At 54.2% G+C, this 13,850-nt stretch overlaps 1 protein-coding gene across 1 annotated transcript; it reads left to right on the forward strand.

Moving 5' to 3' along the window:
• Positions 1-2,303: 2,303 nt before the first annotated feature.
• On the forward strand, positions 2,304-8,854 carry SIGLEC10 (sialic acid binding Ig like lectin 10). Its single transcript, XM_017680745.3, has 11 exons — positions 2,304-2,602; positions 2,682-3,065; positions 3,207-3,491; positions 3,751-3,798; positions 3,908-4,171; positions 5,184-5,231; positions 5,345-5,602; positions 5,691-5,975; positions 6,280-6,370; positions 6,465-6,594; positions 8,152-8,854. The coding sequence occupies exons 1-11, from the start codon at positions 2,566-2,568 to the stop codon at positions 8,410-8,412; spliced, it is 2,091 nt and encodes a 696-aa protein (XP_017536234.3). The 5' UTR covers positions 2,304-2,565; the 3' UTR covers positions 8,413-8,854.
• Positions 8,855-13,850: the final 4,996 nt, after the last annotated feature.

Here is a 13,850-nt window from a genome sequence, read left to right on the forward strand (position 1 = left end):
ATGGGCAGAGGTGGCCTGAAAAGACCACAGGTCATTGGGAGGAGGTAGGGGTGGGGAAATGTGGAGGGCGACCTGGTTAGTAAGGACAGGAAAGGCATTTCTGAAGAGACAGCCTGTGAGCGGAAAGCCAGACGCAGGAAGAGAGAATAAGCCTCCTGTTCCCAGGCGGGCAGAGCTTGGTAAATGCGAGAGGCAGGGTGGAGGTCGTGGGAATGCAGAAGTCCAGGGAGGAGGGTTCGCTGTGGGTTTGGGGGGTCTCAGGCACCACCTCAGCCCAGCCTCATGGGTTATGGTAAGCAGTTTGGATTTTCTCCTGAATATAACAAGCAGCCACTGAAATGTGTAACTCAAAGAGGAACTGGGTCTGATTCCCATTTAAAATGTAACTCTGGCTGCTGCATGGAGAATGCACCAAAAACCCGGGGAGAGGTGAGGCGGCTTGAGCCGGGACAGGCATCCTCAATTGAGAGTGATTTTGCCATCCAGGGGGCAGGTGGCAATGTCGGGAGACTGGAGGGAGGGCTGTGGGCATCTAGGAGCAGAGGCCAGGGCTGCTGTTCAACAGCTACAGTACCCGCCTTCCCCCAAAATGATCTGACTCAAAACGCCAACAGAGCTGATATTGAGATTCTTGGGCTAGAGTAATGAATGGCAGTGGGGATGGGGATACGTGGGCAGATTTGTTTTAGTGTTTAAAAAGCTGCACTGGTGAGTTTTGTGGATAGGTTGGAGATGGGAGGGAAGCAGAGGACGGGATCAGATTGACGCTAGGATGTGACCACAGGGTGGTGCCACTTAAGAGTGGCATTTAGACAACCGGGAAGGTTTGCGGTGACAAACTGCTGCATGAAGCATGTTCAGTTGGAGGTTCTCCGTACAGATGCCTGAGTGGGGGAAACTCACGGTGGGAATCTTCCCAGCGAGGTGCCAAGAGGCTGCAGGGGGAGCTGGGCAGCCCTGCCCCTTGTCAGTTGCAGACCCCAAGGAAGAGAGGATTCCGCCAGTTCATAAGCCTCTTTACTGCTACTTTGTGACCAAGCAGGAGGAAGAGGGTTTCCTCCTCCCCTGGCAACAGCCCAGCCAATAAGCTGAATTGTGGCCCCCCAATTCATATGCTGAGGTCTTAACCCCTAATACCCTAGAATGGGACAGAGCCTTTAAAGATGCAATTCAGCTAAAATGGGGTCCTAGAGTGAGCCCAAATCCAATAACACTGGTGTCCTTATAAGAAGAGGTTGGGACACAGACATGCACACAGGGGGGACCCTGGGAAGACGCAGGGGGGACGGCATCTACAAGCCAAACAGAGAGGCCAGCTTTTTGATGGTGGACTTCCGGCCTCCAGAGCTGTGAGGAAATACATCTCTGCTGTTGAAGGCCCCCAGCCTGTGGCGCCTTGCTACGACCCCTTGCGCAAACCCATACAGCAGATGTGAAAGCAAACAGAGGGACAACTAGATGTCACCTCCTCCTGGGAGCTCTCCTGACTTCACCAGGAAGAAGTGACCACTCCTTCCTCAGGTGCATCACAAACATCTGTCCCAGCATGTGGGGGAGTGGGGAGTATGTGCACACCGGTGCTTTTCTGTTTCCAAGAATGTTCCTTTACCAAACCAGACCCCCTGGAGGTCAGACCCCCCAGGCCCAGGCCCCAATGCCAGCTCAGTGACCCCAGTCACCACTGTTTCTGATTGACCTGTGTGTCCCCAGGGCTCAGCTTGGCACCTGCCCCACGCGAGGGCCCAGGACATGGCAACACAGTGGACCAGCAGTGCCCCCTACCCGATCAAAGCAGTCTTTCAAGAAGGGCTGGGAGAGTTTGTCCCCCTCACTCCGGTACTCCTGGGGGCCCAGGGGCACTCAAGCCCAGCAGGGAGGGTGAAGGGTCAGTCCTGAGCCCAGCCTAGGGTTACCAGATGTAGCAAATGAGAACACAAGGGGCCCGGTTAAATTTGGATCTCAGAGAGCAGTAACAGGTCATTTTAGTTTAAGTGTGTCCCCTGCAATATTCGGAATATACTTATGCTAAAAAACCTATTATTTATCTGAAAGTCAACTTGAACGAGACATTCTGAATCTTATCTGGTGAGGCCAGCCCTGCCCCCTGCCCGAAATCTGCCCTCTTCTGCACCCACCACCTCCAGGGGCCCTGGCAAGAAGGGTTCACTGCAGACTTTCACTTCTGCTTCCTCAGTGGCCCAGGGCCCAGTGGGAGAGTCCCTGCTCTCCACCCCACCAGGCCCAGACCCCATGGCTAGACACAGACGTTCCACTCCTTCCACCAGGGTGACTCAGGAAGTGCCAGCTCAGTGACCCCAGTCACCAGGCAGCCTCCCTCCCCACAAAAGACCTCGAGTCCAGTAGGAGTAGGCGAGCTGGGGGTAGGGAGTGGCGAGAAAGCCATGTGGGTCTCCGACTCAGAAGCTCATTTTATGCATCAGTTCCCTGGAGCTCAGCTTCCGCCACCTGCCTGCTGCCCGGCTTCCCCTTCTGGGCCTGCCCAGCACAGTCTCAGCCTCTGGGCACGAGCCTGTCTTTGCGCTGGTCTGAGGCCTCCGGGGCAGAATGCTCCTGCCGCTGCTCTCAGCAGTGCTGTGGGGCGGTGAGTGGGCCAAGGGCCGGAGGGGCCTGGGGGAGTGGGTTCGGGCTGGGCAACAGCTTGAGCTTCTGTCTCTCCCTAGCTTCTTGGGCTTCTGACCCAAGATACAGGCTGCAGGTGCAGGAGCTGGTGACAGTGCAGGAGGGCCTGTGTGTGTTCGTCCCCTGCTCTGTCTCCTACCCCTTGGAAGGCTGGACTGACGCCACCCCAGCTCTTGGCTACTGGTTCGTGGACATGACTGAGACGACCGCTGGAAGTCCGGTGGCCACCAATAACCAGGACCGACAGGTGCAAGCAGGGACCCAGGGCCGATTCCAGCTCATTGGCCACCCGCAGAACCAGAGCTGTTCCCTGCTGATCAGAGAGGCCCAGAGAGGGGACCAGGCAATGTACTTCTTTCGGGTGGAGAGAGGCCAACGAGTGCGATATAATTTCATAAAAAACAAGTTCTATCTGGAAGTGACAGGTATGGAGCCGGCTTGAACTGGGTCTGGGTGGAACCTCTGCTCCTCTCTGCCATCCCCTGCTTCTCGTACTGGGAACAGACCATGGGTCATCCCCTGGAGGGCCCCTGTCCAGCTAGGATGGTGCCCTCTTTCTGTCCTAGCCCTGACACAGAAGCCAGATGTCTTCGTCCCAGAGACGCTGGAGCCGGGGCATCAGGCCACACTCATCTGTGTGTTTAATGGCTCCTTTGAGGAATGTCCAGCCCCTACTTTCTCCTGGATGGGGGCCATCCTCTCCTCCCAGGGGACCAGGCCAACTACCTCCCACTTCTCAGTGCTCAACCTCACACCGAAAGCCCAGGACCATGGCGCCGACCTCACCTGCCGAGTGGGCTTCCCCAGGAAGGGTGTGAGCGCAGAGAGAACCATCCGACTGAACGTGGCCTGTGAGCTCGGTGGCGGGACATGAGGGTGGGGGAGCAGGCACGGCAGGATGGGGTGGCGGGGAGACATGATGGTTCCGAGGGAGGTGTGGAGTCCTGGCATGCCGCCTCAGCCTGGGGAGGGCTCTGGATGCCAGCAGGCCCTCCATCCACAGACACATCTTCCCTGGGGATGGTCATGCTGTCATTTCCCTGACGGGGCTCTCCCTGGCTGTGGGGGCCCCATGTTCCTCTGCAAAACCAGCTCACGGTCTCGTTGCAGATGCTCCCAGGGACCTGGCCATCAGCATTTCCTGGGCCAACTCGTCAGGTGCGGAGGGTCTACAGGGGCGGGGCGGGGCCGGTCCTCTTTGGGGTCAAGAGGGTGAGGGAAACGGTGTTCTGCCCTGCACCCCTTGTCTTGCTGTCTCTCTCTGCAGTCTCGGAGCCCCAGGGAAGCAGCCCCTATCTGGCAGCTCAGAAAGGCCAGCTCCTGCGGCTGCTCTGTGCCGCCGATAGCATGCCCCCTGCCACGCTAAGCTGGGCCCTGGAGGACAGAGTCCTTTCTTGGTCCCACCCCTGGGGCCCCAGAACCCTGGCACTGGTATTGCCTGGGGTGAAGCCTGGGGATTCAGGCCGCTACACCTGCTGCGCAGAGAACAGGCTCGGCTCCCAGAGTCGCTCGCTGGACCTTTCTGTGCAGTGTGAGTGTGGCCAGCAGGGGCCTGGTTTCTGGGAGAGGGGAAGGGGGCGCTGGGCAGGGGCTGGAGGCGGGGACCCAGAGATTTAAAGGGACCTGGAACCCCAGGCCTAGGGGGCTAACGATTCTGATCCCATCTCCGATGTGAGTTTTTTCCCCCAACACCACCAGGCAAATCTCTGACACCGGCTGGGTGTCTTAAATTCCACACATTTCTGACACTGTCTGCCTGGAGGTTTCATCAGATCCCTCCCAGGAAGGGCTCTGTCCCCGACTCCCCTTCAGACTCCGGTGCTTCTGACCAACTGGCTGTAAATCAGAGGTTCCCATGGCCCCTTCCCTGTGTTTAATTAATTCGCTGGAGTGACTCACAGAAAAACCTTTTAGTTATTAGATTACCAGTTATTATAAAATGATATAATTCAGGAATAACCAGATCCAAGAAATGCACAGGACCAGGGAAGGGGAGAGGGCACGGGGCCTCTGTACTCTCTGAGTGGGCCACTGCCCCCAAATCTCCACTTGTTCTCCAATCTGGAAGCTCCATGACCCCATCCTTCGGGGTTTTCTGGCGGTACATAGGCATGATTGATTAAAGCACTGGCCATTGGTGATTGAACTCAGTCAACCTCTAGCCCCTCTCCCCTCCTTGGAGGTTGGGGGTGGGACGGGTGGGACTGAAAGTTCCAGTCATCTCATCACCTGCTTGGTCTCCGATGACCAGTCGCCATCCTCAGGTGCTTTCCAAAAGTCGCCTCACAGAGCGGCGGCTTGTCATGAATATCAGGACGCCCTTTATTGCCCTCAGCACTTGAGAAATTCCGAGGGTTGTAGGATCCCCATTGAAGAACAGGGACTAAGACCGAACACGTGTTTCTTATTATGAATCACAATGTCACAAGGACCAGCCCTTCTTGCCCGTCTCTGCCATGGGGTCGAGCAGTCCCAGGGACCAGCCCCTTTGCCCGGAGGGAAGCCCTGGCCCGTCTAGAGCCAGTCCCCTGTCTCTGTTTCAGATGCCCCGGAGAACTTGACAGTGGTGGTCTCACGAGCAAACAGGACAGGTGGGAATAGGACACAGGGCCCAGGGCCCCCAGGCACCAGCCCCAGGACCACGGTGTGCGAGCGGGTCGCTGCGCCCTCAGCTCTGCGTCTGTCCTGCCTCTTCTTCCCCCAGTCCCGGAAAACCTTGTGAATGGCACGTCCCTCCCAGTCCTGGAGGGCCAAAGCCTGCGTCTGCTCTGTGTCACCCACAGCAACCCCCCCGCCGGGCTGAGCTGGGCCCGGGGCGGACAGACTCTCAGCCCCTCGCAGCCCTCAGACCCTGGGCTCCTGGAGCTGCCCCGGGTGGAGCTGGGCCACGGGGGCGGATTCACCTGCCACGCTCGGAACCGGCTGGGCTCCCAGCACGTCTCTCTGAGCCTCTCTGTGCACCGTGAGCGTGGGCCTCCCACCGGGGGGGCAGGACACCCGGGTCCTGGGGAGGGAGGCGTGCCCCTGAGCCCTCTCCCCCCTCCCCACAGACCCCCCGCGGCTGCTGGGCCCCTCCTGCTCCTGGGAGGACCCGGGGCTGCACTGCAACTGCTCCTCCAGGGCCCTGCCAGCCCCCTCCCTGCGCTGGCGGCTGGGGGAGGCGCTGCTGCAGGGGAACCACAGCAACGCCTCCCTGACGGTCACCTCCAGCGCCCAGGGGCCCTGGGCCCACAGCACCCTGAGGCTCAGCGGGGCGCCCGGCTCCGGCCTCAGACTCAGCTGCGAGGCAGGGAACGCGCACGGGGCCCGGAGCAGCGCTGTCCTGCTGCTGCCAGGTCAGGGGGCCAACTGCATGTCCCCGGAGGTGGGGACTGAGTGGGGCTGAGGGCAGGGTCCTGCGGTTGGTGCAGGAGCTGGGGGGACGTGGAGGGCAGGACATGGAGTCTGTGGCTGGGGATGTAGACGGGAGAATCCAAATCAGAAGGCCTGGCACCTGGGCCTGGGGAGCAACAGGATTTCCAAGAAGTAGAAGGAAGAGGGTTGCAGGTAAAACCCCTGGGGGCCTGAGTGCCCAGCGGCAGGCGGCTTGAGGCCCCGCGCTGACAGAGAGGTTCAGGGCAGCTGACCACTTCTGTGCAGACGAGGGACTGAACTCGAAAGCCTTCTCTAGCGGAGCGTTTCTGGGAACTGGCGTCACCACCCTCCTTTTCCTCTGCCTCATCCTGATCATGTGAGTCGGGCACAGGAGCCAGGGGGAGTGTGGGGTCTGGGGCCCGGGGCCCGGCAGGTGCCAGGGTGCACACCTAGGCCGGCTGTTTCCTCAGCGTGAAGACTCTGAGGAAGAAACGGCCCCGGGCAGAGACTCTGACCCAGGCAGAGACTCCACGGCCCTGGGCCTCGCGGAGAAGCACCATCCTGGATTACATCAACGTGGTCCCTGCCGCGGGTGCCCTGGTGAGTGGCCCAGCAGCTGCCCCTTTCCCTCCTGCACTGGCTCCTGCCCTGCCGAGGGCCTCGTGCCTGAGGGGCAGCAGGGTGGAAAAGGGTGTTGCCTTCAAATCCTAACTGGCATTATCTAGACCAAATCATTCCCCCTCAAAGCTTCCATTTCTTCTTCCATTTCCTGAGAGCTGGTTTGAGGATTGAAACACACACACACTGCTCCACACGTAGTGGTGATCCCATTATTACCACCAGCCATGGCATGACTGATTATACCTAGTGATGCAGTAAGTATTAATATCACTCAGAGGCAGTGTGTTTAGTGATTAAGAGCAGGACTCTGACATCAGCCTGCCAGGGTTCGATCCCACCTTTGTGGCTGTGTGTTCTTGGACAGACTTTTAACGTCTCTGTGCCTTAATTTCTTTAACTGTGAAGTGGAGAAAATAGTACCTATCACTGAGGAGCATTCTAGGTTTTCAAAATGTTCCTGTTATGCCTGTGCACATTTAGACTAGTACCTGGCACCTAATAAGTGTTCAGCAAATCCTGGATATTTTCATAAGAAAACATTTATATGCCGATGACTCCAAAATTTACATCTCCCGGACTTATTCCCAAACTCTAGACTCAGGTCCAACTGCCTTAGCAGCATCTCTATTTGGGTATCTAACTGGCATCTCAAACTTAGTCAGTCCAAAACCAAACCCATGACTTGTTTATACCACGGAGTCTTTCCCACCCTCTCCACCTGAGTCAGTAGCACCACACCTGCCCAGCCGCTCAGGCCCGAGGCCTTGGAGACACCCTTTCCTGCTCTCTTCTCTATCACCCTATAGTCAGTCCATCAGCAAACCTCCTTCCAAATACCCGCGAACCCCTTCTCTCCCTGCCTCCCTGGCTGAGCACCGACACCTCTCCCCTGCACACCACCGCCAGCTTCTGCGTGTCCTCTGTGCCCCACTCTTGCCACCCACCCCCACAGCCTGCTTTCTCTGCCCATGACATTTTAAAGAACCAAATAGGTACATTTACCCCACGGAGTACTCCTTAGAGATCATAAGGAACAGGCGATTGATACCTGTGGCCGTTTGAATAGAGCTCAGGGACAAAAAAAGAGAAAGAAAAAAGCCAATCTCAAATGGTCATATGCGCATGATCCCCTGTTTATAACACTCTTGAAATGATGCAATTGTAGGGCTGGTCGTAGCTGCCAGGGCTTAGGGATGGGAGGATGATGAGATGGACTCTAAAGTTAGCAAGGGTGAGATCTTCATGGTGACAGAGCAGCTCTGCATCTTGACCGCAGTGGTGGTTCCATGAATCTACCTCTGTCCGTCTGCTAGGGCTGCCACAGCAAAGAGCCAGAGACAGGGCGGCTTAGGGGGCAAACGTTTATTATTCGTTCGTGCCCCAAGATGGAATGCCAGCTCAGCGAGAGCAAAGACTGTTTCACTCCCTGGAGTAATCCCAGCCCTTCGATCGGTGCCTGGGGCATGGTAGGGACTCAAGTGTTTGTTGAACACGTGAGTGAAAGAAAGAATGAATGACGGGTCTCTGTTCCCTTAGGCTCGAAATCGGAAAGCCAAGCCAAGCAGCCGTTCCCAGCCCCATCCTCCGGGTGCTCACTCACCAGAAGCGAAGAACCAGGAGATATATTTTGTTTCCCATGGTGGCCCAGGACCCAAATCATCCACTCAGCCCCCAGAACCAGAGAATAACCATGAGGAGCCCCATTATGCTGCCCTCAACTTCTCAGGCCTCAGACCACGGGAGACCCAGGAGCCCAGGGATACCCCCTCGGATTACGCAGAAATCAAGTTCCACTGAGGGTGCCCAGGGCTGTGGGACTGGCGTCCAGGCCAGGGACAAAGGCAGGGCAATGATGGGATGAGGAAAACAGGAGGCCCTCTCTCTTGTTCTTTTTAATCCTCGGAGGATGAGCCATCCCATCCCAGACCTGAGTGCTCCACAAACCCCTCCAGCATGGCCTTCTCCAAATACATGGTTCTGAGAAGCAAGGAAAGCTTTGCCTCCGACATACCCAGGCACCACCCTAGGTGCGGTTTCTCAAAGGCGGGAGGCTCTTAAAGATGATGAACCAATCTGTGTGGGGTCAGCAAGCTAACCTCACAGGTTGTCTGGCCCGCTGCCCATTTGCCACCCACGAGCCAAGAGTGCTTTTTTGGGGATGTGGGGGGAATGAAAAGAAGAACGGTTTGTGACATATGGAAATGATATGAAATTCTACAAATAAAGTACTATTGGAGCATAGCCCTCCGTGGTCTTTTGTGTGTCTCTGGCTGATTTCACGCAGAGTTGAGTCTGAGATATTTACCGTTTTGGTCCTTTGCAGGAAAACTTTGCGGAATCTCAATCTAAAGTAAACTCACCCGATTATTTTTACAGAAGAGGAAACAGCAGTGGGGATACAGAAAGAGGTCAAAGCAACCTGGACAGGCAAAGATGACTAGCTCTGGGACTCGAGGGAAGTTCCGAAGCCGAGGACATGCAAGACAAGGACCCCAAGCGGAGGCTGGGGCAAAGGCGTTCTTAGACCCACACCTCTAAGGAAGAGCAAAGACGCACGGGCACACAGCGGAGAAGGCCCTCAAGTCAGAATGAAGAGAAGGGAGCAGCATGCTCTGAATCCACCCAAAGAGGGGCCTCTTTCTCAAGGCAGAGCCTGCTCCTTCCCCTTCTCCTTCCCCAGATCTCAGAGTTCTAGTTGCTTGGCAGAAAGCTCTTTTGGGGGATGGTTCCCACTTCTCAGGCAGAGAACTGAGGGGCCCAGAAAAGATGCTGGACTTTGCATTTTTTTTAAGCGATAAATTATGCAACTGGAAGACAGGAAGAGCTGAAGAAAAGGAAAAAAAACCCAGAAGAGGTTATGGGTGAAGTGGAAGACAGATGGGAAAAGCAGGTCAAATAGGGTTTTCTCAGGTCACGCTGCACCTAATGGCAATGCAGTAAGAGGAAGGAAAAGATGGAAAGGAATTAATATTTTTGAGCACCCACCACATATCCCCACTGTGAGCCAACCATTTATAACCATCTCATTCCATAAGGACTTGGCCTATGAAAAAGACTGTCTCCATTGTGAAGATATCTGAGACAGAGAGGTAAATTAACTTCTCTAAAGCCGCACAGGAGACATGGCAGTGTCGGGAGTCCCCACTGCCGGGCAATCCCTCCTGCAGGCGGAGCTCGGGAGTGAAAAGGACGCAGACCCCAGCGCACTCAGCGGGCTCCTGAGCGCGAGGTGTTCAAGTCCTCTTCTCCGACCTGGGCTATAGTCAATTGGATCAAGATCAAAAAAGCAGGCAAAGATGTGGAAGTGAGATTTGGCATTCAGTTCCAAAAGGTGATGATTTAGACTGAGAGGAAAAAGCTGATGGTGGGTGGACATTGGCATTTTCCAAACTCAAGCTGAAACTAGAACTCACAGAAAGTCTTAAGTGAATTTTTGACCATAGATGGAGAAGTCTCCCTTCATCTTGCCAAACCCTAGTGAACTAGTTCTTTTTATAAGGGAACAAGAAAAGGTTCAGAATGTTAAGAGAGACAGATGTTAGTCCAGAAGAGTTCAACAAAAAATTGTAATCTGTCTACCTAAAATAATAATCAGTAGTAATGAGCTAATTCTTGCTCTGGTTTCCTAGCCCCTACCAATGATTTATTTATCTAATTGTGTTTATCATTATAAGAAGTAAAGACCCCACACCCAGTCCAACTATGATCCTACACAAAAAGAAGATGCTTCCTCCTGAGATGAGGTGACCATTAGCCTCTCTTTATATCTGAGCTGATTGACAGGCCTTAGGTCCAGCCACACCTTTTCTTCTCTTTGGAGACACATCCTGATTTTTCTCTATTCGAAAAAAAGTTACCATGTAAAAATTCTTACAGCATACAGCCAGATGAGAAAGCTGAAGAACGCTCCTAATTTGATTCCGTTTATTAGTCATAGCTTATACAAATTCCCTTTTGCGGATGAAATGGCCCAAGCTCTGTAGTACCAAGCTCTCCTGGTGACAATCTGACAAATTAGTCTGGTTCTTAGATGAAGATCACTACACAGCGAATAACGAAGGAGGCGGAGGAGGGGAGAGGACAGAAAAATCAACAACAAAGATTTTGAGTTGGAATTTGCCAAGGGTTCCTTTGCACAGGTATTATCTCTATTTTACAGTTCAGCAAACAGGGGTGCTGAAAGGTTACAGATATGCCCAAAGCCACATGATTAACAAGATAAAATCCCAGGCAATGTGACCCCGAGCCCAGGCTCTTAGCCATGACCCTACATTGGACTCCAGGTGGACTGTTGGACAGAGGGTGCTGAGCAGAGATGTGGCAAGTGCAGTATAAAGGAAAGACAAAGGACTTACAGTGCATCCACATTCTACTGCTTGTTGCCAGGACAAGTGGAGGCCAGTGACTCCCTCTGTGAGCCTCGATATCCTTCTATATTAAGATGAATACTACTCAAAGGCATGTTTGCAATGACTGAATAAGAGCACAGATGAAGGCCCTTTATAAACCATTACCTGGACATTAAGTATGATTACCTAAGTATGGTGGGTATCCTTCAATTCAGAAGGATAGAGAATGTGCCAAGATCCCAGCCTCACATGGCTATTATTTATATCTAGAATAAATATATTTAATTTTATTGTTATAAATTATAATAAATGTTATGTGTTATAAAATATAATTTTATTGTTAACAAAATTTATTAAAATTTGCCTTAAATTTTCTCAGCTTATAGGTGGTGTTAATGGGCTAGCCCAGTTTAATTAGCCTGGTGCTCCGGGCTGCAGGGAATGCGGACAGCTTCGGAGAATGAGACACCAAAGACAGGGCTGTACTTACCCCTTCTCTGCTCCCCTGTTCTCCCTGCAGTCACCCCAGGAACCCGGTTTGGTAGTTACTGGTGGATAATGTGGTCAGGAGGCCCAGGCTGACAGGTTTTGCCTGTGTGCCAAGGCCTCTGGGTACTGAATAAAATACCAAATCTGCTGCAAGGACTGAAGTTGGCCACCAGAAGTCAGTACACATGGTGTAATAGAATAACAGACTCATGATGTGGGGTCATCCAATGCAATCATCTCATTTTATAAGCCAGGGCTAAGAGAGGGACAGGGTCTTGCCAAAGGTCACACAGCAAAATAGCAGAAATGCAATTCAAACTCAGGTCCTAAAGGGATGAGCCTTGTCAATCTTGCTAGATGATGCCAAATCATTCTCCGGGAAGGTACTGGGTTTTTTGTTTTTTTTTATAGATATGGCACAGGGGCAGCACAAGAGAATCTCAGGGCATGACAGGGGTATTCTGTTGTTTGTGGTGATGGTGACATGGCTATGCATTCATCAAAACTCTGAACTACACACCAAAAAGTGTATTTCTCTGAATGAAAAATAAACATGAAAACAAGCTATACTGAGCACTTTTTAAGGTGGAGAATTTCAATGAGAGAATGCAAGTCAAAGTGTCTTTCTCCACTTCCCTTTGGCCTCCAGATTCCCCCTGCCACTTCAGCAGAAGCTACTAGCAAATCCAGACTTTCAAGCAGTCTGAAATCCATTCATAACAACCACGTGAACTTAGAGGGACTCATTCCCAAGGAGCCCAAACATCTGACCCCTGAACTCCAGTAACCTCTTGCCAAGCATCCGGGCCATTGCACGAGGTGGCGGCAGAACTGCCCAGCTCCAAGGCTCCAGATGGGACTTGGGCCTGACCCGTGACTGCTGGCCTAAGGGTAAGGCATCCAGCCCAGGAATTGCTGGCATGGAAGACACTCAGCTGGGGGTACTGAAAGCGTAGGGTGGCTTAAGGATGACCTCCTGAATTTCAAGTGCCAATAAAACACCTGAAAAGACGGGGGTGGGGAGGGGAGAACAGTAGTGAGCGTTTGGGCCCAAAGAGTTGAGGAAAGGAAGGGGGAAGGAATACGGATCTGAAAGTAGAGGTGTCCCTGAAGGCCATCTCCCCTGGATACTGAAGGATGCCTAGGGTCTCCTGAGGAATGGGGGACCTCATATGGCTGTCCCCCACATGGCAGGGTTCAAGGACTTCCCACGGGAATAGTGGGTCTGAAAGAAAGATGGGCAGGGCTAAGAGGAGGCCCGGCTGAACTCCGGAGGTGGGTGAGTGCCTCCTCCATCCTCAAGGGTCTACAAGCTGGGGGAGGAAGGGGAGCGGACAGGACATAAGTAACAGGAAGTGTGGAAATCCTGATCATGCGCGCTGGGGACCACCCCTGAGAGTCTGCAGGATTCCTGGGCTCCACCGAAGGGACTGGAGTCTAGAAATAAGGGGTGGTTAGGAAGGAGGCGTAACTCCTGAATCAGGGTCTAAAGGTGACCCTGAGCCTGGAAGGGGCTGGAAGGGAGCAGTGAGATGAGCGCCTCTAGAGGTCGGGGGGTTCTCCAAGGGAGAGAGCAAGGATGCCCTAGACCTGGGGGATGGGGGAGGATTACGGGTCGGGTGGCAGCGAGAGAGGAGTCCTCCAGGCCAGGAGGTCCTGACGCCCACCCTGCACTTGGAAGGGCTCTCAAGTTGGAGAGGTTGAAGGAGTGGGTAAGGCTCAAGGAACCACAGGGACACCAGAGTATCCGACGGTCTCCTGGATGGGGTCGGAAGCGGGGTCCGAGGCAGGTGGGGCGCAGTGAGGGAAGTGGCTGGTCCTACGGCGGGATGGGGCGACGGCGCTCCCTGGTGGGCCAAGGAGACCCCTGCACGGGATTCCCCCTCAGTCCGGGGTTCCCTCTCCCCTCCAAGTTTCTCTTGGCATCTCCAGACCTGGGCTGGGTCTTCCCCGACTCGGAGGTTGCCACCTTGCCCGAGTGCAGCGACTACCACCAAGAGAAGCGGCATTATCAGGCACAGTTCAACTGTCAGTTACAGCGAAGGCAGACAAGAACAGCCAATCAGAAGGCGAGAGTAAGGCTCGAGCTCAGAAACGTAGCCAATCAAAGAGTGAGTGTGCTTGCCCGCGGATCAACGGCCGCAGGGAGGGGCTTCGGAAGAAAGCTAGCTCACCCGCCAATCAGAGCCGAAGACGTCTCGCGCAGCACAGCGAACAGCTGTGGGCGGGCTAAACCAATTGCCGACAGACATCCCCCGCGAATCGGAAGCTTCGCTTCCCCAGACGCAGAAGTTGATTGGTCACGTTTCAGAAGTCGCCTGTCAATTTCGGTGGGTAAACAGTAGTTCCGAGACACAAAATTCCGCCTCCCTCCGCCCTTGAAAGAGCCAGGTATTT

Source organism: Manis javanica, chromosome 17, assembly GCF_040802235.1.
Source record: "Manis javanica isolate MJ-LG chromosome 17, MJ_LKY, whole genome shotgun sequence".
In the NCBI taxonomy this organism is placed as follows: Eukaryota; Metazoa; Chordata; class Mammalia; order Pholidota; family Manidae; genus Manis; species Manis javanica.